Below are 25,061 nucleotides of genomic sequence, written 5' to 3'. Positions count from 1 at the left end.
AGCATTGATCATTTGATTTATTATTTTGTAAAAATGATTTTTGAAGACTAATTAACTTATCAAACAATTGAACTATTCAGATTATGAAAATTTGTCACAAGACATAATGAACGAGCAAGCTAATTCATTCAAAAAGTAACCATAGAATTCTTCATTTAGTTATCAAAGAATTTTGAATAATTACATCATCGCAATTGCTTGTGGCCCTACGAACACATTCGCTAGCAAACGCAAAAATCATTGTCCAATAAAAACTCAAACTATATGTGCAAACAATCTGTTGATCTAGCAAATAGGCTATGAAAAAAAAAAACAATAATAATGGTTCTTTAACCAGTCATGTCTTTCTTCACAAGCTTATTATTGAAAAGTTGCTGACTTAGTTTCCTTTGCAAAACAAATATAATCACTGATCATATTTAATCTACTTCATACAACACAATTTTCTTTTGTTTGCTTTTGTATGAAAAATAATTAGACGACAATTTTTTTTAGTTGTCTGATCTTTACCATCAGATGACAGGAGTATTAACTAGAACAAATATGTTGATCAGACAACGACAATTTTTATCCGTTGTCTGGTCCAATTTTAGCCCTTTTGGTCGGTAGTTGATTTTGCAACTGTTAGCTCACAAATAGCATTAATTTTTCAAAATCCAAAGTCAAAATGTGCAAATGGCATAGCTATGTACATAAAGCATTGACATCACGACCCCCATTTAGGCAATACTAGCGAGCAAATTGTCAAAACTGTAAACACGGATATTAAGGACTAGGAAAGAAGTTGCAACAAATTTTTTATATTTCACTACCCCCTATGGTATAAACTGTTTTTTAACATTGTAAAGGTTACAAATTAGAATTCTCAATGACATCTTATATAATTAAGTCAATTATTGAGGGAATAGTTAAATTTTTAAACTACCATATATGCCCTCACATAGTATCTATTAATATATTAATAAATAAATTATTTGTATACGAGGATAAGATAGTCAATTGACTATATCATATTTTAAAAGATTGCAATACCTCCTATGAAAAAAAGAAGAAACTTCCTTAAAATCAGGAGAGAAACTGCTGTAACTTTTTTAAATTTAAAAAAAATAAAAATAAAAGTCAATTAAGAGGCTAGTATGTACTTATGAGGTAAGCTAAGGGTTTTTGTTTTTACAAAAAAAAAAAAAAAGGATTAAATAAAATAAAACACCAATTACAATCTTGTATTTACAACCATACTTATCATAAAAAATAAAAAAGATTACATGCCACAAGAATTCATATGAAACCACATTTAAATTCGCCTTAGGCCTCCATAATCTCATGCAGGACCAGCCCTGCTTAACCGGGCACAAAAAGTAATACTTGGTGTACAATTACAATTTTGTTTGGTGAACATGCACTGGCTAGCTAAGATTAGGTTGTGGAGAAGCTACATGTCTTTATCCACAGTTTCTAGAGCATCTGAACAGAACCGGCAGAGGAAGAAAACACCAAAAACAAATAATTAGTAGTTAAAGGCTTTACACAGCTGCGTGCTGTGTCAAGCATAACCAGAAACAACGTTACGTGAAGAAACAAAAAATTTCAAACGTAATCTTCGCCCATCTCCTCCGATCTATCTCTATATATGTCATCAATTTGTTATAAAGAATATGCCATGTTTATATATAAGTCAAGGTTCTTGTCAAGCCCCAAATTCTTATATAAGCCAAGGTTCTTGTCAAGCCCCAAATTCTTATATAAGCCTTGATATCGCCAACCAGTTTAGTTTCATAACAGCAACAAAATAAACAGACAATTAGGTCATGTGTCCATGATCAAGATTCATAGCTTTCACAATTTCTGATCTTCATTCTCTGTATTTTAATTTCTTTTTCCAAATGGGTTCTTCCGGCACTTGTGGGGTTCCCAAACTTATCTGTGTTGTGTTCGTGATATTGTTTCTTGGCTCCTGTGCTTCTTCATCATCTTCCTTGCACCCTTTGGTTGTCCAGTCACAGATTGAACACCTTAACCACACGGCAATATCAGAGTTTAGGTTGCTGAACAGAAAATTTCTTGGCAACTGTCGGAATCCGAGCCCATATCTGCAAATTAGTGTTAACTCGAGTCCTGGTGGCCTTGGAGATGATGAGTTTGTGACTGTCAATGTTAGTGGCATCTTGAACCCTTCTAAAAATGATTGGGTGGCCATGATTTCACCTGCTAATTCTGAGTAAGTGTTGTACATTTTCATATATACCGAATCTTATGTTATCGACTGTCAATATGAATCATCGATTAAGTTATAACTCGATCAAGTATTGTGTCGTTGTTTAGATATTTTACTATTATTAATTGTATTATTATATATATGTGCATGCAGTGTCTCAACCTGTCCTTTGAATACGTTTTACTATATACAGACTGGTGATTTTAGTAAACTTCCACTTCTCTGCCATTATCCTGTTAAGGTAAATGATTATCTTTTCCGTCTGAGTGAAATTAACTTGAAATATCATGTTATGCATTCTCTTTTATAAGAATATATTTGAAGAAGAAAACAGACAAATGATGGGAATTAGGAACACTAATTAATAATAAATAGCCACCCTATAATTTTCTTTGTTTACCCTACTTGCTCATTACACCCTACATTTTAATTTCAATTATTAGATTTACTTATCCAACCCATTTCTCTTTCCAGGAATATCCTCCACATATCAAATTAAAAATGAAATTTTGTTTAACAAAAATCTCTCATTTAATTTATATCAATTAAAAAGACGTCTTAAAATATATTAAAGTTTCCTAATAAAATCATAATTTGATTTACTTCCATTCAGTTTCAATGTTCGTGTAATAAATTGAAATTTTGATGGAGAAGATGAAAATTAATGTTACCAGAAGAGAAATTAAGTAGTTTTGTATTTAATTAGTTATGTATTTAGTTTTCCTTAAAGATTTAAATTTTAAAAAAAATTAGTGTACTTATTAGTCATTTTGCATTTGGGTAATATAGTCTTTCAATAATTCAAATATTTGTAGGGTGAACAAAGAAAATAATGAATATAGAGCTATCAAAAAAGCAAAGCTACTAATCATATACAAAATTCTTTTGCATAGAGCAATGAAAATATTTCAACAAGTAGATTTTAGGTCTAGCTATCGAAATAATTTTATTTCGTCACATAAGTTTCTTATTCGTAAATGTTAGATCGAGAATCCAACCAAAGCTGCAAGCTAACTGAAAAGAGTGCTGATCATGCATCTCAATTCATCACCGCTACTTTTGTCTTTCGGCGGGAAGAAATAGCACATTTTTATTACTCAGTTAGGTCAGAAAACAGAAAGTACGTAGATAGCTCATAGCACCACTTGTGATTTATAGGTAGACAGAAAAATGGTTTAATAAGCTTTAATGAATAAAAGCCAAAAAAGTCAAACAACGTAGGATGGCCAATACGTGTCTTTAAAGTGAAACGTTGCTAACAAAGAAAAGAGAAAGCTGACGTTTACGCAAGAATAACTTGATCGGGTCTCTGTCGCATAATTCTACCTTCCAAACGGTTTTCCCCAATTTTCACCAAAATTACAAATATCTGTGCCCTATTGGTGCAATAAAAAAAGATTTCGTATCAACGCGTGTTGGTTCAGTTGATATAGGCGTGTCTGTGGTTGAGTCTCAATTAAAGTTTGATCCTCATTATTAACAGTCCTGCGTTGAGTCGCATGCATGATCTGTAACCTTCTCCAGGAATCCATATCTGGGAGCTGAGGAGACAGGTACATGTCCCAAGTCAGTCCTTCAGTGTCGAGAATTGAGATTATAGGTCTGTCTTGGCGCAGAGGTGTATGATAGTCTTCCCCCCTCCAAACTATTTATAACAAAAAATAAAAAGTCAGTCATTCAGCGTCGAGATTGTAGGTCTACCCTGACGCGTAGGTGTAGGATATAATCCTCCTCTCTCCAAACTCTTTATAACATAAAATAAAAAGTCAATCATTCAGGGTCGAGATTGTAGTTCTGCCCTAACGCGCAGGTGTAGGATATAGTCTTCCTCTCTCCAAACTTTTTATAACAAAAAATAAAAGGTCAGTCATTCATGGTCAAGATTGTATGTCTATCTTGGCGCAGAAGTGTAGGATATAGTCTTCCTCTCTCCAAACTCTTAATAACAAAAAAATAAATGAATAAATAACCAAAAAAAAATGTAGAAGTGGAGATGCGGGGTATCGATCCCTGTACCTCTCGCATGCTAAGCGAGCGCTCTACATCCCCACACGCTACCCTCTTCTCTCTCGTGGATTTGAAAACTGAATGCTGTTAAATAAGCAAGGAAGAGGAAATTGGATAGGGTTGGAAATTTATAGGACACAACAGTTTGATCATGAAAATTAAAGGGAAAATGCTCAAGTTATCCTAAAACAAATGTTTAGGACATATCCAAGGAAAAACATGCTTGTTCAACCGCACTTGTGATTGATTCTTAACAAAAGAACTGCAATTGTGATTGGTGAATCGGCACTTGATAGTTTTATGGTGGAAACCGTTCATATTTAATTAATTCCTTTGCAGGCAACATACATGAGCGCTGATCCTGACTACCTCAGTTGCAAGAAGAAGGAATGCAAAAAGTATCAGAATGGTACCAGTCACTGTGCTATCTCCACCTGCAGTGGTTCGTTAACATTTCATGTTATTAACATCAGAACCGACATCGAATTCGTCTTGTTTTCTGGTGGATTTGAGGTCCCTTGCATTTTGAAGAAAGCAAACCCTCTGAAATTTGCCAATCCAAAGAAGCCACTGTATGGACATCTCTCGAGCATAGACTCAACTGGAACATCGGTAAATAAATTGACATTTACCAGTTCGATCAATCGTGTTTAGAGTATTGTCATATTCGAGTTGTGTCAAGCAATGGTCGAAACCCAAGTTGACATAGTGACACTGTTGGAAGTTTGTAACTATGAACTTGGGATAGCATTTAGCTAGTTCTAAATGAATGAAACATGACTTATGGTGCAGATGAAATTAACATGGGTCAGTGGAGATGAGAAACCTCAGCAAGTACAATATGGAGATGGAAAATCACAGACTTCAGTAGTTACCACATTTTCACAAGATGACATGCAGAGTGAGTCTCATCATTGTAAATATATATATATATATATATATTAAGGGGAAATGCTTAATATCACATATATGTACACAAGTATTTAATGTCACAGATTACATACGTACCACATTTACTCATCACATATACAGAGGTATTGTGAAACCATGCATGCAAGGTAAAGTCAGAATAGCTTACCATGTATGGTTTTCAGTCTCTTTATCCCTTCTAATTATTTCCCTTACTAATTGATAGGTTTACCTGCCATACCAAGTCCAGCCAAAGACTTTGGGTGGCATGATCCAGGCTTCATTCATTCAGCAGTGATGACAGGACTTGAGCCTTCATCTAGCTTCTCTTATAGATATGGAAGGTAAATTCATTCATATTAAACCTCAAAATGATAAGTGGAAAAAGAAGACAGATTGATTCTTATTTGGGGGTTGAAAAAAAAATGCAGTGATTCAGTTGGTTGGAGTGATCGAATCCAATTTCGCACTCCCCCTGTGGGAGGATCTGATGAACTCAAATTTCTTGCATTTGGCGATATGGGAAAGGCTCCTCGTGATTCTTCTGTAGAGCATTATATTCAGGTATATGAATTATGATGCTTTTTTAGTACTGCAGAAATTTAGACTCAAACAATAGTAATTGAGCATCGTTCTAACCCTACAACACAACATGTCGTGTTTAATTTAGTAAATCAACATGAGGAAAAAAGAAACTAACTATACAGTACATTGTTTTTCTTCTACATACCTTGAAGGAAAAGAAAAGGCTAATTTTAATCTTGTGGCATGAATAGCCAGGATCCCTCTCAGTGATTGAAGCCGTGACAGATGAAATAAATTCCGGGAATGTAGACTCTGTCTTCCACATTGGAGATATAAGCTATGCCACTGGGTTTTTAGTTGAATGGGATTTTTTCCTTCACCAAATCAACCCTGTTGCTTCTCGAGTTTCATACATGACAGCTATCGGGAACCATGAGAGGTACGTGTGCTCATAAGACGTGCTCTAGGAACTTAATTTGAAGTTCTCTGAGAGGCTTCGATGCCATTTTATAGTATATCTAGCTATCTTGGTGTACATTGTTGGTACATTATCTAACAGCTCGTTTTGGGATCTAATGGTTGTTTAACACGTACAAACAGACGACTTCAAGTAACAATGTCATATTTTCTTGTTTAATTAATCCTATGCTTGCTTCTACACTTTTCAGGGACTATATAGACTCTGGATCGGTGTACGTTCTTGCAGATTCAGGTGGGGAAGTTGGAGTTCCCTATGAGACTTACTTTCCAATGCCAACCCCAGCAAAGGATAAACCATGGTATTCCATAGAACAAGGAAGCGTCCACATCACGATGATTTCAACAGAGCATGACTGGACCAAAAATTCTGAGCAGGTAAAGATGATTAAGCACTGATCTATAATATCCTATAGCTGTGCACTGCACTTCTATTTGCATTTGATGTTTTTTTATATGCTCTTGCAGTATCAATGGATGAAAAAGGACATGGCTTCAGTTGATCGATCTAAAACTCCTTGGTTGATATTTATGGGGTAAGTACTTAAATGCTTCAAAAACTATTCAAGCTTATGTAGTTTTTCTATAGGAACACCATACAATATAAATCAGTTCTTTTAACCGTTGGTTTCTGATTCACATCGGATCTGTTCATGTGCATGACATACAGTTTGAACCACAGAAACTGTCTACTCTGCATAATTTAATCAATATCAATAGTTTATAACCGCTTGAAAGTTTCACCAGATCTTCATGCATATATATTAATATTTTCAAACTGCAGGCATAGACCAATGTATACATCTGCCCCTGGATTCCTGAGTGTTGATGAAAAATTTGTTGACGAAGTTGAACCATTACTTCTGGCAAGCAAAGTAACATCCCAGACCTTCACCTAGCTAGTTATTGTTTTCTCTGTCATTTCTCAATGGATTCCATTTTCTTTTCTAATCTGGTTTTCTATTGGATTCTCTAGGTTTAAACATGGGATTTTAAATTTTTTTCTGACATGTACATGCTGTTTGAAATTTGAACTAGGTTGATCTGGCCCTGTTTGGTCATGTCCATAACTACGAGCGAACCTGCTCCATTTATAAGAGCCAGTGCATGAAATTGCCTAGCAAAGATGAGGCTGGGATAGACACATATGATCACAGCAACTACAGTGCCCCAGTGCAAGCTATAATTGGAATGGCTGGCTTTTCCTTGGACAAGTTTCCCAGTGGTGTAAGTCCTTCTTTACTCTGTCATATCTCTCTTCAAAAATGTGCACTTAATTGTACAAGCATGTTCTTCATTGTTCTTTACATGGAATTGGGACTTCATTCAAACAGATTAACAATAGTTGGAGTTTATCAAGGCATTCCGAATATGGTTATCTCAGAGCGCATGCAACAAGGACAGATATCAAATTAGAGGTATGTATGCAAACTTGAGATTAGCACTTCGTAGTTCGTACTGCCTAGCATTTACATTAACTTCGAGTCTGCAAGAGTTTAAATATTTCAATGCGCAGATCCACTATATTCTCTCACGTTTGTTTTGTTTGTTTCAGTTTGTGAATGCAAACACAAGAAAAGTTGACGACAGCTTTCACATTACAAAAGCATAAGTTAGATAAATTGAGTTTAACTGTGGCTTCCACAGTTTTTTCTTTAGAAACTATAAGGCAAGATATATATATATATATATATATATATATATATATTGCCCCCTTTAGTTAGATATGTATATATGTAATTAAATTTGTAAGAGTATGAGGATGGAAACAAAAGTACAGTGTACAAATGGAGCAATACGTACACTAGATGAACAAATTACATAGAACTTCATTTCTAAAACACATATACAGGAAACGAATACAGACAACTTGGATGCTAGCTAATCTTCTTCAAAAAGAGTTGGCTAGTACACTCTTACTCCCTACATAATCTCGTAATTAAGCTGAGCATTTAATATAGAGGTAGATTGACTCATACAGGGATAGACTAATTCGAGACCAAGCCAAACTGCTCTACTAATGCAAGACGTCAGTCTATTTGGATGTATATGTATATTAATATATCGTAAAACTTTCAAATGAACAAAAAAAACCATAGGAAGTTCAAAGTTGGAAAGGAGAACTAAGAATAAAGCATGCATCCTTTTCTTTTTTGTCAATTATTCATACCCTTTTCTTTTCTCGAAGTCTACTCGGCAAAAACATTTGAAAACATAATTTGGTCGTATTCAAGTTCCTAGCGTATTTAGGAAACTATTTTCAATAGTTCATTTTCAGTATTTTCTCAATTATACACACCGGACACGTTTTCTACCCATTTTTCATTTTGAAAATTGAAAACAGCCTGGAAAAACAGTAACAAACGGCACCTGAGCCTTTCTTCTGCACACTTATTAAAAGGCCCTCTATAATGAATAATTTCACTAATGTATTGCAAATCTAGTAGTAACACTTTGTGCTAGGTTTTGCCGACTTCTAATGCATGCTTAAATGAGGTTTGATAAACAGGAACCATGTGCATCCACTTGAATTAATGAAAAATATATACGACAGTTTGACTTCAACTCTCAGCCCTACAAGACTAGATCACAACTTTTTGGATTTTCTGTATCTGACCTGCAAAATTCAAAGCCAGAGCCAAACCACCACTTCTTATCAATAGAGCCAAATTGCAATCGGCCGACCAGATAAACATTCTTCAATATTCACAAATTCCTACTTGTGTAATAGACTCAATGGCATTGCCTAGTCTGATCGCAAGAGAAAAGCGAGTTCATCATATTTACATTGCAAAATTAGTTTAGAGTACAAGAGCAACAATGGAATCATATTTTTGACAATGGGAGATAGCTATCAATCAATGCCCCAAACAAAGTGGAATATATTCTTACTAGCAGCAGCATTTACAACATTGTTACTCTGCGTTCTAAGCATCTCTTCCTGTGCGCCAACATCGCCCTCCTGGTTTAATAAATACATGCTGGTGTTAGTACAACAAAGCCAAAAAACAAAATATGTCTGCTGTACATTTGACCACCCGTCAAGGAGTACGAAGAAGATTAAAGAGGTTGATGAAGATTAAACAAATGTGTAATTGGGTCTACAATTAGGACTAATCAGATAGGAGACAGATATTGCCTTGTGGACGAGAGTTCCAGTCTAGTAGAATGTCTAAAATCAACCAAGATACCACTGGAAAACCACCAAGGTTTTGGAGCGCTATTAAATACACATGTTGAACTGTCAACAAACCTCAAAAGACACGGAGTCCGGATTCAAAATTGAACTTTGCTTAAAGCAACAACATAATCAGATTTACAATGACCTCAGAGCATTTAGCCTCTAAACACGTCGCTAAAGTGAGCACTAGAATCATTCAACCCTTAGAATTTACTTTTTTTTATATTTAAATCATATATGGCAGTTTTAGGAATGCATATGCAAAGGGTCCTGGAACATTTCAGCTCTTAAAAGAGCAACCTCATTATTCTCCAAATTTCATTTTTCTCATTTTGTCCTTTTCAATTTAACCCCAACCCAAATAAAATTAGGGACCTCATCAACATTGTGGATGAGAAATAACAATAGACATCAGCTGTGATTTTCCAATTCCCCAAGGGAGTGAAGACTTACAAGTAGAGAGTATTCACGGGCAAGAGAAATAACTGTTGGGTACAAATCCAGAACAGCTATGGCAACTTCCTCAGTCACCTGGGGGACCTGCATTCATAATTCAAATGTAGAGCTTGTTCATCATTTTGGCATTAGAAAATCCTACTTCTCAAAAATGATATCCTTCCCCAGCAGACGATATCGCAAATGTTGATTCTAAAACTTATACACCAATGTACCCAAGCCTGCATGACAGTATCCATACACTACTTGATGCAGTTCTAATGCTAAAAACATATATATAAAAAAAAAATAGTAGAAACATGGACAAGGGAAACCAACAGATCAAGAATAACTGAACAATAGGAAAATTGTTCAGCTATCTTGACAGAATGAACCTTTTACTTTTTATGTTCTACAAAATCCATATATGATCCACAGCAGCCAATATATCTCACGGTGTACACAAACATATATAGACAGTGAATATTAAAGGAACAAATTCATAAAAATGCGTAGAATTTAATTTTCTCTGTGCACATTGAGAGCAGCATACGTATATATTTGTATTGTGTGTGTGGATAGTTTTCTGCATTCAGAGAATATAAGCATTATGTCCCTGACTGTCAAATACAGGATGACTTCCATGTCCCTAAAAACAGTTCATACCTGCATGAGCTGAATGGCAAATACGTCACTGACTGTCATCTTGTCCAGGTCTTGGCACCTTTTGTTAAATTCATCAAAAGGAGGACAAACTCCAGCTTGCTTATGCTGTTCCTCAGAGAGATCTTTGTAATATTTAAAAATTGCTTCAGTAAGATAACCATACTTCCTCAAGGTTTCAGTCAGGTTTCCCGTTCTCTGAACATCAAAGCCCTCCAAAAGCTCGGTTGTAAAGCAACTGCATAAGATGTAAATTTTTTTAACTGAAGATTGATTCAAATAATATTAGGAGTTATCCTCTGAAGGCCTATAGGATAATGATAACTATAACTGTTTAACAAGGAGTCATTACTAAAATATAAGTTGCTCTTTTCAACCACTAACACCAAAGAAGATGATATCTGAAAAATCACACTTGAAGCCAAACTGAAAACACTGTCTGAACAAAGAAAAGATCCTAGGACATAAACTTAATTATGAAACTAAAATCTTGAAAGAAAAAAAATGTATAAAGGCTTGGCATTCTATTTAAATTCTGACAACATTTGGGAAAACTTACATAAGATTACAAGCTTACAAAGGACATGTTCAAATACATCCATATCTTCCAAAGGGCAAAAGGAGACTAAACTTGCTACTTACAAGGGATGATAAAGAACGACTTAAATGCTGCTAACCTTTGATTTGTTAATAATAAGTCATTAAAAATTTATAAGGTATTAAAGTATAAATATAGACCCATTTAACCAAACCAGAACTAGCAATACAATGTACTATCAATTTTTAACTTAAGACTTCAACAATAACCTCACTTCAGCGACCATAATGAATCACCCACAAGAGAACCAAAAATTGCAGACATGATGCAACTAAATTTGCTGTTTGATTTGGTTGTTGTCTAAGAAAAACAAATTTCAACAAGAAAAAAAGTTCAACAAAATCAAGAAGGAAAAGGCAAAACAATCTCAAACCAACTTAGATGTTCACAGTCAATGAGATTTTATCCAAAAATATCATAGCATGAACACAGTGCTTGAATTTGAACATCTAAAGTTCGAGTTTGGCTGGATTTTTCAAGGGATTACAAAGATTGAACAGGAGTATATAGTGCTGATTCTGTGAAGTAACCAAAATCTGTACATCTCAAGTAACAAAAGTACAGCAAACCAACTGCATGACGATGACTGAAAGCATTTAATTGAGCTGAAATGGCATCTGATTTAGTTGATGGATAAAATTGTAATTTTATGTACTTCCATGCAACTTTTTTGTATAAATCTTGATATAATAGGATTACTGGAATGGCTTGCCTGTAACCTCAGGCTAAAGCTTGGGCCAAGACTGATGACACAACCAAGCCAAGCTAAACCAAAATACACATGATCTTAATCATTCACTAATCTATTAAAGCCACGTCTTAGTATCACCATAAAACTCGACCATCATTAGTAATATTATCTACTGGAAACTATCAGGCCTCCAACTGTCAAACGACCAATTAATAAAGCAATAAAGAATCTTTCTTTTTTTTTTTTTTTTTTTATAAGAAACAATCTCTTTTTAAAAGAAGGACCAAAACAGAGAACATAAATATTCAACAGAGTCAGAAGACGAACAATAATTACACGGGTGTTGGTCATACTGCAAGAGAAGGTCTAACAAAAAATTATTACATAGTCACAGTTTATTTTCTTACTTTAAACATGACGATTCGATTTAAACAGAAGTACCTATAATCAAGTAGGAAAAAATATAGCCCTTAAGAATATTCAAACAAATGCTTACGCTGTTTTGATGCTTTCTGCTGCTTCACTAGAATTTGGATCACCTTCCACGAGATATATGAGCTTCTTAAGTCCACACCGCTGATTATATGCAAATTAAGAAAATGTCAGGATAAAGTAAAACAAAACAAATGCATATAAAGTTCAAAATACAAGCAAATAAATTTGTGCAGTAGATAGTAAGAGACAAAAGAGACTGGAATGAATAAACAGAAGCAACTCTATAGCAGGCAACTACAAATAAACATGTATCTTTCTCATTAAAAATGATATAATGAAGAATCTAGCAAGAGGATCAGTGTCTTGTGTTATAACCATTCACACTAATGCAATCATAGCTCAAGTTCAAAATCTTTATAAAAGTTACCCTCACTTAAATACTTAAAAACCAATGAAGTCAAGAATACTTCACGATTCAGTAACATTCGTTTACTTCAATTAGGAAAACCAACTTTAAACAAGATAAACTGAATGTCAACCATAGCTTAGCTCCTACTTCACATACTGATAAAGATAATTGAATCTCTCAAAAAAAAAAATATATCCCAAAAACCTACTTAACATACCAATAAAGATAAGTGAATCTCAAATAAAATTCCATACCAAAAGTCTCAATTTTTGATCCCTGTAACGGTTGTCTCTGATTGAACAGCGCAAATCATCAACATTTTTCCTCTCAACAATAAAATCAAGTACATATTCACTCTTCAGATGTTTGTGCCGAGCTATCCAAATTCCGTCTCCAACTGGTAACCGCCTAACCTGTAAAAGTGTCAGTTTGTTTCTTACTATTTACTTCGTAAATAACAATTAAAAAAGTCGTCCTTTTTTCCTCGTAGTCTTGGATGACTTTCTCAGATATGTGGAAAACTGACTTATGATGCCAATTGGATGAAAAATAACAATATATAATCAACGCTATGACAAACCCAAGACGTGTTTAACAACACAAGAGGCAACACTGAGTTTTGTATCATGATACAAAAGCTAGCCAAGTGAGTTTGGGAGTGTGGCAATGATCTTTAACAAAGCTTATAACTATACAGAATGGATAGTAGTTGGGAAGTAATGTTCTCAAGTATATCACTATCTCATTATACATAACAAGAGGACTTGCAGCCACTGAGGATAGAAAGTAGGTTTTAACATTACTTAGAATCCCCAATATGGTGAAAAACAAGCTGATGATACATGGCCTAACCTAGGCCAAATAGTTAGAGAATTAATGTTTCATAGAGGGAAACCAAATTCGGCAGCAGGTCTTGCTTATTAGGTCAGGTGACAGGACCAAATCAACCCCTAATTTCATGATTATCAATGTTTTTTAATACCACAGTCTGATAACTACCACTCTTATTGACAGTTCTACAGGTATATACTTTACAAATCAGAAAGGCCACTAGGTATTTGCTAGCATTACATATGAAACCATTTAAATCTAGAGAATGCAACAAAGGTTTCATCATTTTAATAAAAGTTCCTGGTGACTCAATCATGAAATACCATAACATGTCAAACACTATTATAGAAATGAACAAACAAACAAATAAACAACAGAAGACAATACCAAAAGTTGCTGTTTTTGTGAAAGACTAACAAATTAAAGATGACAATAACTCACCTCTACTGTGATTTTGCATCCAGAAATAACACTCTCGATAATGCTCCTAGACCGTGATCTAAAACCACAACATACAATTAATCACACCTGTTATAAACACCAGCAAGGACAGTGGGCAAAAGAATAGGAGCGCACAATACCATTGCATACAGCAACATAATAAACATCCGACTAAGCATACTGACTAGTTACGAAAAGACAAAACACGATGACACAATAATTATGGCAACTTAGCAGATGGTTTTTTAGGTTAAAATTAAGGGCCCTCCTTAACCTTTTTTTTTTTTTTTTTTTCACTACAGTACTGTGTCAATTTCTGAATTAGATCCTTGGACTAGTTGATTGGTTCAAAAACATCCTTAGAGAACACAGATATCTACCATTTTATCCGTACAACCCCAATTGTCGTACTTTGCCTCTCTTGTTAGTTCTATATTTTTGGAAACCGTGCATCGAGATCTGTCATAAAAATTAAAAATAAAACCATATAGCTTCTTCGGTTTATTTCCCTATCTGCATTTTTTGTGTCTCTGTAGATTAACCTGTATAGAGAAGTATAAAGTACACATAACAAAAGGAAACCAAGGTTTCACCCGCAATTTTTTTGTTTGTGTACACTTTGAATTAATTTTATATAGTATTGCTGCCCTGTAGTCATCCCCAACTAAGAAATATGGATAAGTGCAAGCAATGAGCTCTACAGGCCAGGTTGCTAAAACGAATATCTATTGACTTGACCACAAAAAATGTCATAGAAAATATCCTTAACTGGCTTGATGATTTAAATAAACAAGAAGTTGCAGAATAAAATTAAGCAGATGCTACTCACATCTGAGCGGCCAATTGTTCTCGATCATCCAATACAAAGACTAGTTCATATGCATCTTCAAATTTCTCCCCAAAGCTTAAAGGTGGCACAGACAGAGCTTTCGAACTTGCTTCAACACCAGCCAAACTGGACTTTGGCACAGGACAACTCTAAGAAAACCAGAAAGCCAATGAGCAACACGTAACAATATGCAGTGTTCAATAATCCTGCAACAATTGACTTTCAAATATAAAGAAAAAGCTTTGTAACCACCCTACTGTTCCGTTTTGCAAATACAACGGCCAGAAGTTCACAATGTGACCCCTAAAGTAGTAGTCCTAGTACAACAGCACAGACACTATTTTGGCACGTTCCCTTTGACAGGAGTATTTTCAGAAGCATAATAATTCAAAAGACAGCAGCAAAATTTAGAAACAAATGGACCAAACTCCAAAATCTAAGTCTCGTATACGACACAGGGTTCTGCACCATAGGCAGGTTGTGTAAGGAGCAGAAAAGTAGCCTCCACTGAAATTAAAAAACAAGGAAGGCAGTCAAATACAATATGTTTCGGGTTTTTGACTTATCAAAATCTCATATTATAACATTTGGAACACAGGATCCAATATGCTTTAAAATAGTGAGAATGTCTTACTTCTGTTCATGATGAAAGAAGAAGAAAACCAAAAGCATATGTTTTCACTGTTGACATATCTCCAAAACTCATATTAACTTGATTCATCTCAAAATAATAAAATACTTTTCTGCTCAACATTTTGGCAATCAAGCATGCTTATGTACATGTATTCATTTATTTTCATGAATCATTAGTTTTACTATAATGGCTCCACCTTAATCTCCAAAGAGTGGAAAAGCTATACGAGGGAAAGAAAATAGGTGCCAGTAGTTCGCCTTCAGGGATGTCAGCACTGTTACTTTTATTGCAAGTATTTAATATCTTCCTTTTAGCTATGACCGGACATGCATGGCAAGCAGGACCAATGTCACGCCATTGTTATGAGTCATGTAACAATTGCAGCCCATAAAATGCATAGCCAAACTGAGTTCTAAATACTGTCATCTTGAACCGGGGAATGGGCTGAAACTCTACCAGTGACATATGGAGATGCTATATTCACTTAAGATTTATCAATCCTACATATTACTACACCATGTTGTGGGGTCAGTTACATTCCAACCCCAAACTTCTAATTTTAACAAACTTCAACCTACTGGTCAAAGTTGTTAAATTTTCCGACATCCATCCGTATGAAAGTCAGTTTGACCATTATCTGATTACATAATTTTAGAATGTAAGTCATCTCATGAGTTAACGATTATACTGATGATCAAGTGCTGGAGATACAAAATTTTTACAATTTTTGAATAGTTGGTTGAATGTCTCACTTCTTAAAATTAGAATAGGGGTAAAATAAAAATGACTCCAAAGCACAAGGTACAAAAGTATTTAGCCATGAAAGCATAACTCTCAATTGCCTCTATTCTTTTAAAACGAAGAATAGAAAAAATAAAAATAAAAAATAACAAAGACACCAATAGTGATTATGTCCTACAATGCAGTACTTAGGAGTATCCTGGCAATGCTGAAACATTATATGTATTAATGAAATATTCTTTTCAAAATAGATAATATTTATCACTCACATAAGAAGTTATATGTATACAGTATACCAATAGAAAACTAGTATAACTTATTTCAAATGTATGTACACATCACATACAGGAGATGAAGGAGCTCCCGTCGTAAACAACTTTGATGCAACCTTGTCAGAATTAATTCTTGGCGTAGGACCTCCATCCCTAGAAGTGTTGGGCAGTCTAACACAATCTCTATCACCTGAAAACTTTAAGGAGCTGTGTAAGAAGATGATCAAATATTTAAGGAAATTGGAGCATTTCAAATTCATTTGGCAGCACAATAGAAGCTTATTACCATTCACAAGAGTATGAGTGGATGGTGTTGCCCGAAGATTTCCCCTTATGCTTTGAGACTTCATATGAAAACCATAAACCTCATCTTCTCGAAGGCGACAAAGAACTGATGGCCATAGTGAAGAGATTTCCTTGTTATGGGAAGTCTCTAAAACTTCACTGATAGCTCGGTTCATCTGTTCCTCAGAATACCCCATGCGTGTAAACTAAAGAAAGGAAAATGAATTGAGAAAAATTTTCTGACCAAGTATGCAAACTAACAGTAAAAGGCTCTATGACGAAAAGAAGCAAAAGGCTGCAATATTTCATGTACCTTAGGGTCAAGTTCAATGGAAAATGTAAAAATAAAATGGAAAAAGATCTATATCACGTGAAGCTTTCTTAAATCTCAATATACTTGAACACAAAGAAAAATGAGCAGATATGATCACTTAAAATAGAAAGAAGGACCACATTTATTTTAGTTTGCTTGTTTATCGAAGGCTTAGATTTTTGGGGTCAACTATTACCACGCTTTCATGGACAATCAGGATTAGTCAAAAGTGATACTATTAACAGTTTGCCAACCACCGTCACAAACTTAAAACAAAAAAACAAAAAAGAAACAGAGAAATAAAGTACCATCAACTATTCCTATATTTTTATTTGTAATATTTGGAGCACCACCATATTGGGGTATTGATGGCATGCTACTTTTTTCTTTTCTTATCATAAGCATGCCTTTTCTAAAACACAGGGAGTTGATGGCCTATTTCTTAGCAGTGTAAGTTATATACGGTCACCCAAGAACTGTAAACATTTTATAACACCGCTAAAATTGTCTATTTATTAGTAAGTCAACTAAGAATCTTCATATTCATATGCCCACAAAAATACTTAGGAAGATTGCACAGTAACAATGTAAAACAGAGTCGTGTAAAAGAAAAAGATATAAAAATTAGGGAATCCGTGCAGAGTACAATTATATAAACACACCTAGTGCTCTTAACAAAATTGCTTTTTCCATCACAAAATATCCATTTCATCAACAATCTGAAAGCTACGGAGAAAACAACTATTTATTTCTCATTCAAGTGATCAAACATAACTCAATCCAAGACATCAGTGTCACTTCAGAACTTATATTTGTTTTGGAAAGAAAAGAAAAAATATTGGTCCAGAATCAAGTGGAACAGAGGCCACAACACAACAGGATATTGTGGACAACAACCTAAACCCATATCTGAGGAAAGATGTCAACTAAAATAAGCTACTGAGACACAATCTTAAATTAAAAATTAATCTCAGAAAGAATGCTGCTGAGAAGTAAATATGAAGTATGAAAATGGAAATGGATTATCATTCCTAGCTACAATTCAAGATAAAAATGAAAGGTCATTTTGATAATTACCTTGTCAAGATATTCCTGTGGAATATCAATTGAGTTTTTATTCCTACTTGAATTACAGGATAACAATGTCATATCTGTGGCCGAGTCAGGACTAGAAAGTTCCTGATGTGAAATGTCCACATCCCCGATAGACAACTCCCTGGCATTAGAAATTATTTCTACAGGATCCGCCAAACCAGACCTCACGAGACATTCACGAGCAGCCTCCTTACCTTCTTGAGTAAGCATGTACCTACAGTTTGTACAAGCATTATACATCTGATAATAGTGCAAATATGATCAAGTGAAATTCTACAATATTGAAGTCTAAGTTTAAAAAAACTTGCTTGATACAGGATTTCTCAGCATTCTGTTAAGAGAAGTAGAGTAACTAAATTGATCACAAACAAGCTTCCAACTGGTAATCAATTAAAGCCTATAACTAACTCAAGTATGTTATACGGTTATACCTAAAAAAAAAAAAAATGTGCCTCTTGACAAAACATGCTTCAATTAAACATAATCAGATTAAGTATTAAGACTCATCAACTTTCAAATAAACTGCACACCATAGTTGAGCTGCAAATCATCATTCACATTAAAGTAGAACTTGCCTACTAAATTTTTTTTCTAGAAACAAATGCTTTCATAAGCAAAAAATAATAGAAAAGGTGTGATTTATTATTTCTTGTTAACAAAAAAGTAATGTAATGCTCCATAAAACTGTACTCGGCAAAACGCTACAGCTCTCGTCATTAATATTTACAAGTTTTGAAAACAAAAAATGGTATAAGATAAATACATAATTTCTTTTCAACATGACAAAAAAAGGGAATGGAATGTATGATAAAAGCCATACTTTGCTGGGCAACTTGATTTCACAACCAGTCCCTTGGTTATCAATGTCTTCATGCAGGACCAACCACTATACCATTCCCTTGTAGAATTTCCCAGGTGTACCGGTATTCCCTTTCCCTTCTCTGGCCTAAGAACAACAAATTGGGTCTCAAAAAATCACAGACATCCATATTAACACAAGTGGAAAGAACACTAAAACAATGAGTTAACATACATAATCGGAACACGAGATAGTCCACTTGCTTCAGCTGCATCAATGAGCTCCTGTTTACGCATAAATTCATTCCCACTTTCAGTTCCCCTGATGAAAACTTATTGTTAATTCCAACTTCAAAAAGTGTAACAAGAATTCAATTACAAGTTACGGCTGTTTTAGAGCATACTTAGTTAAATCAAAACCCAGTTTACCTGTAAAGTGTGATCAGTAACGCATATGCTACAGAATTCTTTTGTGGAACATAGCGTTTGCTTCCTTTGGTTCTCTTACCTAATAAAAGAACAAGCCCATAATGGACAGCAACAAGAAGGAATGTACAATGCGATTCATGAAAACAGAGAGTGTAAAGCCAAGGAAATATGTAAGACATACCCTTTTTAGTTACATCTTCTGGTTCAGAACTGCCTGAACCGGTGTCAAAGTACCCTTGCATAAGCTTCAAAATCCACTTCCCAACACCCCTGCAAAATATGAGCAGTGCACAAAATTATTCCAATTATATAGAATGTGAAAATAAGAAACTCTCGATAGATTTTGGAATCATCAAAAAGTTTTATTTTTCCCCTTTATGCAAGTATTAATAGCTCACTTTCATTGTTTAGCTTCCTACATGTAGACTTCTCCTTGAAAATGAGTGATAGTAGGTTACAAATATTCAGACAGATTATGGCACTATACTGATTTAACAAATTATACAATCCAAACAACTAGTAACAGAAACTAATGAAACTAAATTCTAAAATCTGGTGAACAATAAAACAAAGGAAAAAATCTTTTATAATTCAGATTTTAAGCCTAATGAAGAATTAATCTTCAAGAAAAACTAAATGCCAACACTAATTAATGAAAATCCAACAAACCATTAAAAAATTCAAAACAAGCTTATAACTCACTTGATTTGGGAAAACTCTTTGAGGGTTTTAACAGGATTCTTAGAGTTGCAGACATTGGAGTATGCCTTGGTAAGAGTCTTTTCAATGTTTTCAGAGATTCCTTTGGGCTTCTTGTCTGCCATTTCCTGCCACTTACTCAACATGTACTCTGCCAGCGCTTCATTCTCAGAGCACACCACCAACCGCTTGTGCCGCTCCATTGAATCGTGATAATAAGGGCAGGCTTGTCTCTCAGTTTTAACAGGCAATGTGTGAACTAAATAGATCCTCCTTAACATAGATTCACGATGGAAAAATGTTAAATCATTATGCTAAACCTCATAGTCAAATAACAAGAAAGCAGCCACAAAAAACATAACATTCAGAAATTGGGTGAAGCATAATATGAGAGCAACGCATACTTCACTACATATAAACATGGATATACCAACCAGAAAGAAAAAAAAAGAAAAAAACATTTCGATTACCATTCATAAACCCCATAAAATAAAAACAAGCAAAGAAATTTTACATCCAAACTAAGATTCAAGTGGGTATTGACATAGTTTGTGTTTCTCAGAAGCCCAACAAACTCAAGAATTTGTAGGCATTATGAAAACAAAGTAACATATATAGAATCCGTCAAAATAAACAAAACCCATATCAAGCTTTCTCATTTAGATCAAGAGAACTCAGCAAACAAAAACTAAGAACAGGGAGTGAAAGAGAAATGAAAACCCAAAATTAGAAAAAACCAAATCTTTCCGGAAAAGCAAAGTAGAATCACAGTAATTAACCCCAAATAAAACATACCTCGACCTATTGGGTTTTGGCAGAAATTGGGTTTTCAGTGATCAAGATTGAAAGAGAAGGCAGAGAGATTGAAGATTTAGACCAGAACACGGTGCGATTTCGTTACATTGAAAGGAAGAGTGAGAATGTGTTTCGGAGGGAAATTTCGGGTCAAATTGTTTTAGGCCAGGCCACCCCCTTTGTTTTTAACAGGGAGGCCTAAAAAGGCCAAAAACGAACCAAAAAAAACTAGCCAACATATGGCTCCTGGGAGGTCATCATTAGGCCCTAAGTCCATTTCAAGCTCGGCTCTTTGTCAAATAGGGAGGGGTAAGGGCTATGGAAATGAAGCCCGGTCTAGCTCAATTGAGCTCAAAAGGGTCAAGCTCGGTCCAGCCCTTTAAACGGCTCAAACAAGTCTTAGTAATTTTCTGTTTTTTTCTATTTTCTCATTATGTTCATCTTTTTTTTATCCACATACAACTTATCTCTTAATAGATTTAGGAAGCTTTATTTTCTTTGTTAAACAACAATTAATTTTTAAAAATTTAGAGAGATAATTAATTATATATAACTATAACTAATATTTATAAATGTTACTAAGGTAACTTCAAAAAATTGTATGTATTAAATAGGGTCAACAAAAAAGAGAGTCTTAGATTATAACCATTGTGCCACATTTTGTCAAAAATAAATAAATTATATATAAATACACAGATCTTATCCAGAGTATCCAGAGCGGAGCTCTGCTTTAAAATTAATGTATGAAGTTCGAGTTTTCGATCACTTTTCTGTCGCATATCCACATCTCGACTGTTCAGTTTTTAGGTACTACTGTATAGATCATCTTTACAAATTTTCAGCCAAATTGATGATCGTTAAGATATCTAACTCGCTTAAACCAATGGACGGACTTAATATATATATATATACACACACACAAATCATATCCAGAGCGGAGCTCCGCTTTTAAATTAAAGTGTGAATTTCGATTTTTCGGTCACTTTTCGGTCGCATATTCACATCTCGACCGTTCAGTTTTTAGGTACTAGTGTATAGATCATCTCTGCAAATTTTCATCCAAAATGATGATCGTTAAGGCATTGATAACTGCCTTAAAGCTAGTACGGTTCAAGTTGACAAACTCAGTCCGTCCATTGGTATAAGCGAGTTAGATACCTTAACGATCATCAATTTGGCTGAAAATTTGCAGAGATGATCTATACACTAGTACCTAAAAACTGAACGGTTGAGATGTAGATATGCAACCGAAAAGTAACCCAAAACTTGAACTTCACACGTTGATTTCAAAGCGGAGCTCCACTCTGGATAGAATATATATATATATATATATATATATATATATAGACACACACACAAAGTAATGTGTGTGTGTGTGTGTGTGTATTTTGTTAAACAAAATAAGGTCATTTCGGCCCTTGTCAGCCCTAGTTAGTCCAATTTGGAAGGCCAGCCCAGCCCAGCCATTTTGACGCTTACAGGTTTGGTCTTGAGGGCAGGTAAGGGCTTACATATTGAAGTCTCAGCCCAGCCCTAAGTGTCGTTGACTTTGACTAGGCCCCTCCCTACCCTACCCTCAGCCCTAAAATTTAGGGTAGGGCCGGCCCTGACCCTGGCCATGAGAACCCCTGGCTCCTGGGAACCCTTCTGAATCTAGAGATATCATCTAGATAAGCCTGAGTAGCATAACTAGCAGGGTCTTCCATGAGATGAACACCATGATCAACTTCATTCCCCTTCTTAGCAAGTGCATTAGCCACCATATTGCATTCACGATATATATGCTTTACAGAAATATCTTCAAACTTCTGCATCAAACACTTGCAGCTTAACAATAGAGAACCCAAGCGATACAATTTAGTGTTATTATGGAGGTGAGAGTTAACCAAGACTGCATAATCATATTCTACCACCAATTGAGTAATGTGACTCTCTATAGCAAGCTTAAGTCTAAGGAAAAAGCTGCAAGTTTCAGCATCAAGAACATCTCAAATACCAAGGTTGGCTTGGAAACCATTGATCCAATGACCAAGTGAATTTCGAATGACAGCATTAGAAATATTGATTATAATTATTAGAAGTCATACTCCATAGGGAGAGTTTCTAATGAGGACTTCATAAGGACTTTCTAATCAATGGTTTGGAAGACTCACTTTTTTATTACATTACCGCAAATCAACCATTATATGTTTATGTATGCATGATTAGATCACTTTTGAAAAAAAATTTCCAAATTGCTATTCGTTAGGGTACTGAATTTGTAACGTCCCGAACCTAAATTCACCGGTTTACTAGTCATTGGGACGGTAAACGACCTTTACTTTCACTTTTACTTTCGGTTTAGTACTTTTAGTGGCCCTAAAAGTTGACTTTTTGTTCGGGTCAAAATTTGAGAAAATGTTCTTCATGGAAGTTGTAGGGGACGTTAAACCGAGCGCGTGGATATGTGGTACGCTAAAATCGGAGCTCGTATGCAAAAGTTATAAGCGAAATACAAAATTACTGTTCACGGTTACTGTTCATGGTAAGTTTCTATAAATAGCCGAGTTACTGTGGTAAGTTTCCATTTTTGGAAACTTACCCGGCTGTTTCTCTCTCCTCTCCCCCGATTCCTTCCTCTTCGGCCCGATTGCTTCTTCCTCCGGTTTCTTCCTCCTCCGGCCGACCCAGGACACAATCCGGCCACCCCCAAGCTCGGTTTCTTTCCCTTGTCACGTCTGTGGAGGTATTTCACGACAATTTGGCCGGAGAACCTCGATTTGGAGCGGAGGAAGCTGCGGTGGCAGTTGGGTACTTTTGCCGATTTCCGGCGATTCCGGCCACCTCCGGTCCCCATCTCGCCGTCGAAGGTTCGGTTTTCATCACTGATCATTTCCCCTATGGCCTTGTATCACGATTTGTTGTGTAGATGCCGAATCGACGAATTGAAATTCTAGGGTTCTTGAGGATTTCTGGGTTTTTGTTCATTGATCGATTTCGGCCGTTTTTAATTGTTATTTGGGAATGTTGTAGTTGAGAAGTTGAATCAGTGTGTTGAGAAGGTGCTACTGTCAAATTTTGGTGGCCATCGGAGATGGTGGCGGCGGCGCCGCCACTGTGGGCGGCGGTAGCGGCGGCTAGGGTAGTTTATAAATTTTAATTTTTAGCTAGTTAAATTCTATAATTATCATAGAGCTTATATATGAAGTTTGGTGAATTTTGGAGGAGTTTGGAATTGTTTGTGAATTTTCGAAGTTTGGAGTTTTGTGGTGGAATTATGGGAAATCCGGCCGTCGGATTTCCCTCGTTTTCATTATGGAATATGTAAATTGAGGAATTAGAATTGTGGAAGAGATTTGGGTTGAATTTGAGAAGTATTGGAGATAGGGATTTTCGGATTTCGTTTAAGTTCGTAATTATTTTATCGGATTGCCGTTTATGGAAATATAATTGTGTACAGGGCAATGTCGCGAGCTACGGTTAGATGAAGGAACTCGTCTGCGTGGTTGCCCAATAGTACTGTGAGTGGACGTTTGTTTTTAAATAAGTGATGCATGCATTTATTTATTAAAGCATGTTTTATTTTATCAACATATTATTTTCCGAGCATATAAAGTTGATTGCAAATGATCTTATGGATTTGCTTTTAAATAATAATTCTCATGAATAAGTATGATTTATACCGGTTGTGAGTTTTGGTTATGAAGATGTTATGCTCGGATCCAAATTTATAAATGATGTTGATTTTCGACGAATTGATTTTCGATGTGATTTTCGAGATTTATACTGTTTATATTATCTTTATAATCGTCGATTTGAGATTTCTGAAAGATTTTCGAAATGGGATTTCGATGGAATAAATTCTTGTTTATTTATTCGATTTTTGGCATTGGGAATGCCTCATTGACAATCTACTTATTTCTTTAGCGTGTGGGACACGCTGTTAATTTATACGACTTTACGAGAATTTCCGGGTGCGGTTGGGAATCGTACCCGTGTTGTCTTTATACGTGGACATGGGGAAGCTTTATTGATTTATCGGTTTTTAACCACCATACCCAGGGTCGTTATATATATATTATATTACTGGCTAGCCTATTAGTACTCCTCCCTACTTACTATGTGTTCGTAGGCGAGTAGAGGAGAGCATGGGATGCTCTAGAGTGTGGGACACTCCGACCCGAGCCAATAAGGCTCCCTTCTTTTGTATGGTGAAACTTCTTCCCCATATATTATCGTTGCTTGACTAGCGGGGCTAGTCCGATTTTCACTGTAGCCAGCGGGGCTGGTCGTATTTTCTTGAGAAATGAGATTTCGGTTTTACGATATAGTTTTCGAATGTGGTGACTAGCGAGGCTGGTCGATTTATCGTTTT

At 35.3% G+C, this 25,061-nt stretch overlaps 2 protein-coding genes across 2 annotated transcripts; one reads left to right on the top strand and one right to left on the bottom strand.

Moving 5' to 3' along the window:
* The first annotated feature begins 1,511 nt into the window (after nucleotides 1-1,511).
* On the top strand, nucleotides 1,512-7,960 carry LOC112180698 (probable inactive purple acid phosphatase 27). Its single transcript, XM_024319262.2, has 13 exons — nucleotides 1,512-2,218; nucleotides 2,369-2,456; nucleotides 4,562-4,834; nucleotides 5,015-5,123; nucleotides 5,358-5,475; nucleotides 5,563-5,695; nucleotides 5,908-6,095; nucleotides 6,325-6,511; nucleotides 6,602-6,669; nucleotides 6,918-7,008; nucleotides 7,172-7,360; nucleotides 7,468-7,551; nucleotides 7,689-7,960. Exons 1-13 carry the CDS (start codon nucleotides 1,884-1,886, stop codon nucleotides 7,743-7,745), a joined length of 1,920 nt encoding a protein of 639 aa, XP_024175030.1. The 5' UTR covers nucleotides 1,512-1,883; the 3' UTR covers nucleotides 7,746-7,960.
* An 823-nt stretch (nucleotides 7,961-8,783) lies between these two features.
* On the bottom strand, nucleotides 8,784-20,968 carry LOC112182150 (crossover junction endonuclease MUS81). Its single transcript, XM_024320600.2, has 16 exons — nucleotides 20,708-20,968; nucleotides 19,916-20,185; nucleotides 19,395-19,483; nucleotides 19,214-19,292; nucleotides 19,020-19,106; nucleotides 18,807-18,932; nucleotides 17,969-18,200; nucleotides 16,580-16,784; nucleotides 16,368-16,483; nucleotides 14,647-14,795; nucleotides 13,818-13,875; nucleotides 12,800-12,958; nucleotides 12,198-12,277; nucleotides 10,416-10,650; nucleotides 9,768-9,854; nucleotides 8,784-9,095 (listed from the first exon to the last, which is right to left on the bottom strand). The coding sequence occupies exons 2-16, from the start codon at nucleotides 20,113-20,115 to the stop codon at nucleotides 8,988-8,990; spliced, it is 2,010 nt and encodes a 669-aa protein (XP_024176368.1). The 5' UTR covers nucleotides 20,116-20,185; nucleotides 20,708-20,968; the 3' UTR covers nucleotides 8,784-8,987.
* Nucleotides 20,969-25,061: the final 4,093 nt, after the last annotated feature.

This window comes from Rosa chinensis, chromosome 1, assembly GCF_002994745.2.
Source record: "Rosa chinensis cultivar Old Blush chromosome 1, RchiOBHm-V2, whole genome shotgun sequence".
Classification (NCBI taxonomy): domain Eukaryota; kingdom Viridiplantae; phylum Streptophyta; class Magnoliopsida; order Rosales; family Rosaceae; genus Rosa; species Rosa chinensis.
The sequence above is the reverse complement of the archived record's forward strand: the minus strand, read 5'-3'. Positions and strand labels throughout refer to the sequence as shown.

What these genes read in the sequence shown, in the direction of transcription:
- LOC112180698 (XM_024319262.2), top strand. Translation starts at nt 1,884, where the DNA reads ATGGGTTCTTCCGGCACTTGTGGGGTTCCCAAACTTATCTGTGTTGTG. An exon ending in TTCACAAGATGACATGCAGA is followed by an intron (nt 5,124 to 5,357) that starts GTGAGTCTCATC and finishes ACTAATTGATAG; the next exon opens with GTTTACCTGCCATACCAAGT. An exon ending in CTGTAGAGCATTATATTCAG is followed by an intron (nt 5,696 to 5,907) that starts GTATATGAATTA and finishes TGGCATGAATAG; the next exon opens with CCAGGATCCCTCTCAGTGAT.
- LOC112182150 (XM_024320600.2), bottom strand. Translation starts at nt 20,115, where the DNA reads ATGGAGCGGCACAAGCGGTTGGTGGTGTGCTCTGAGAATGAAGCGCTG. An exon ending in AGAAGATGTAACTAAAAAGG is followed by an intron (nt 19,293 to 19,394) that starts GTATGTCTTACA and finishes TTCTTTTATTAG; the next exon opens with GTAAGAGAACCAAAGGAAGC. An exon ending in CGGGAGCTCCTTCATCTCCT is followed by an intron (nt 14,796 to 16,367) that starts GTATGTGATGTG and finishes TGGTTTTCTTAG; the next exon opens with AGTTGTCCTGTGCCAAAGTC.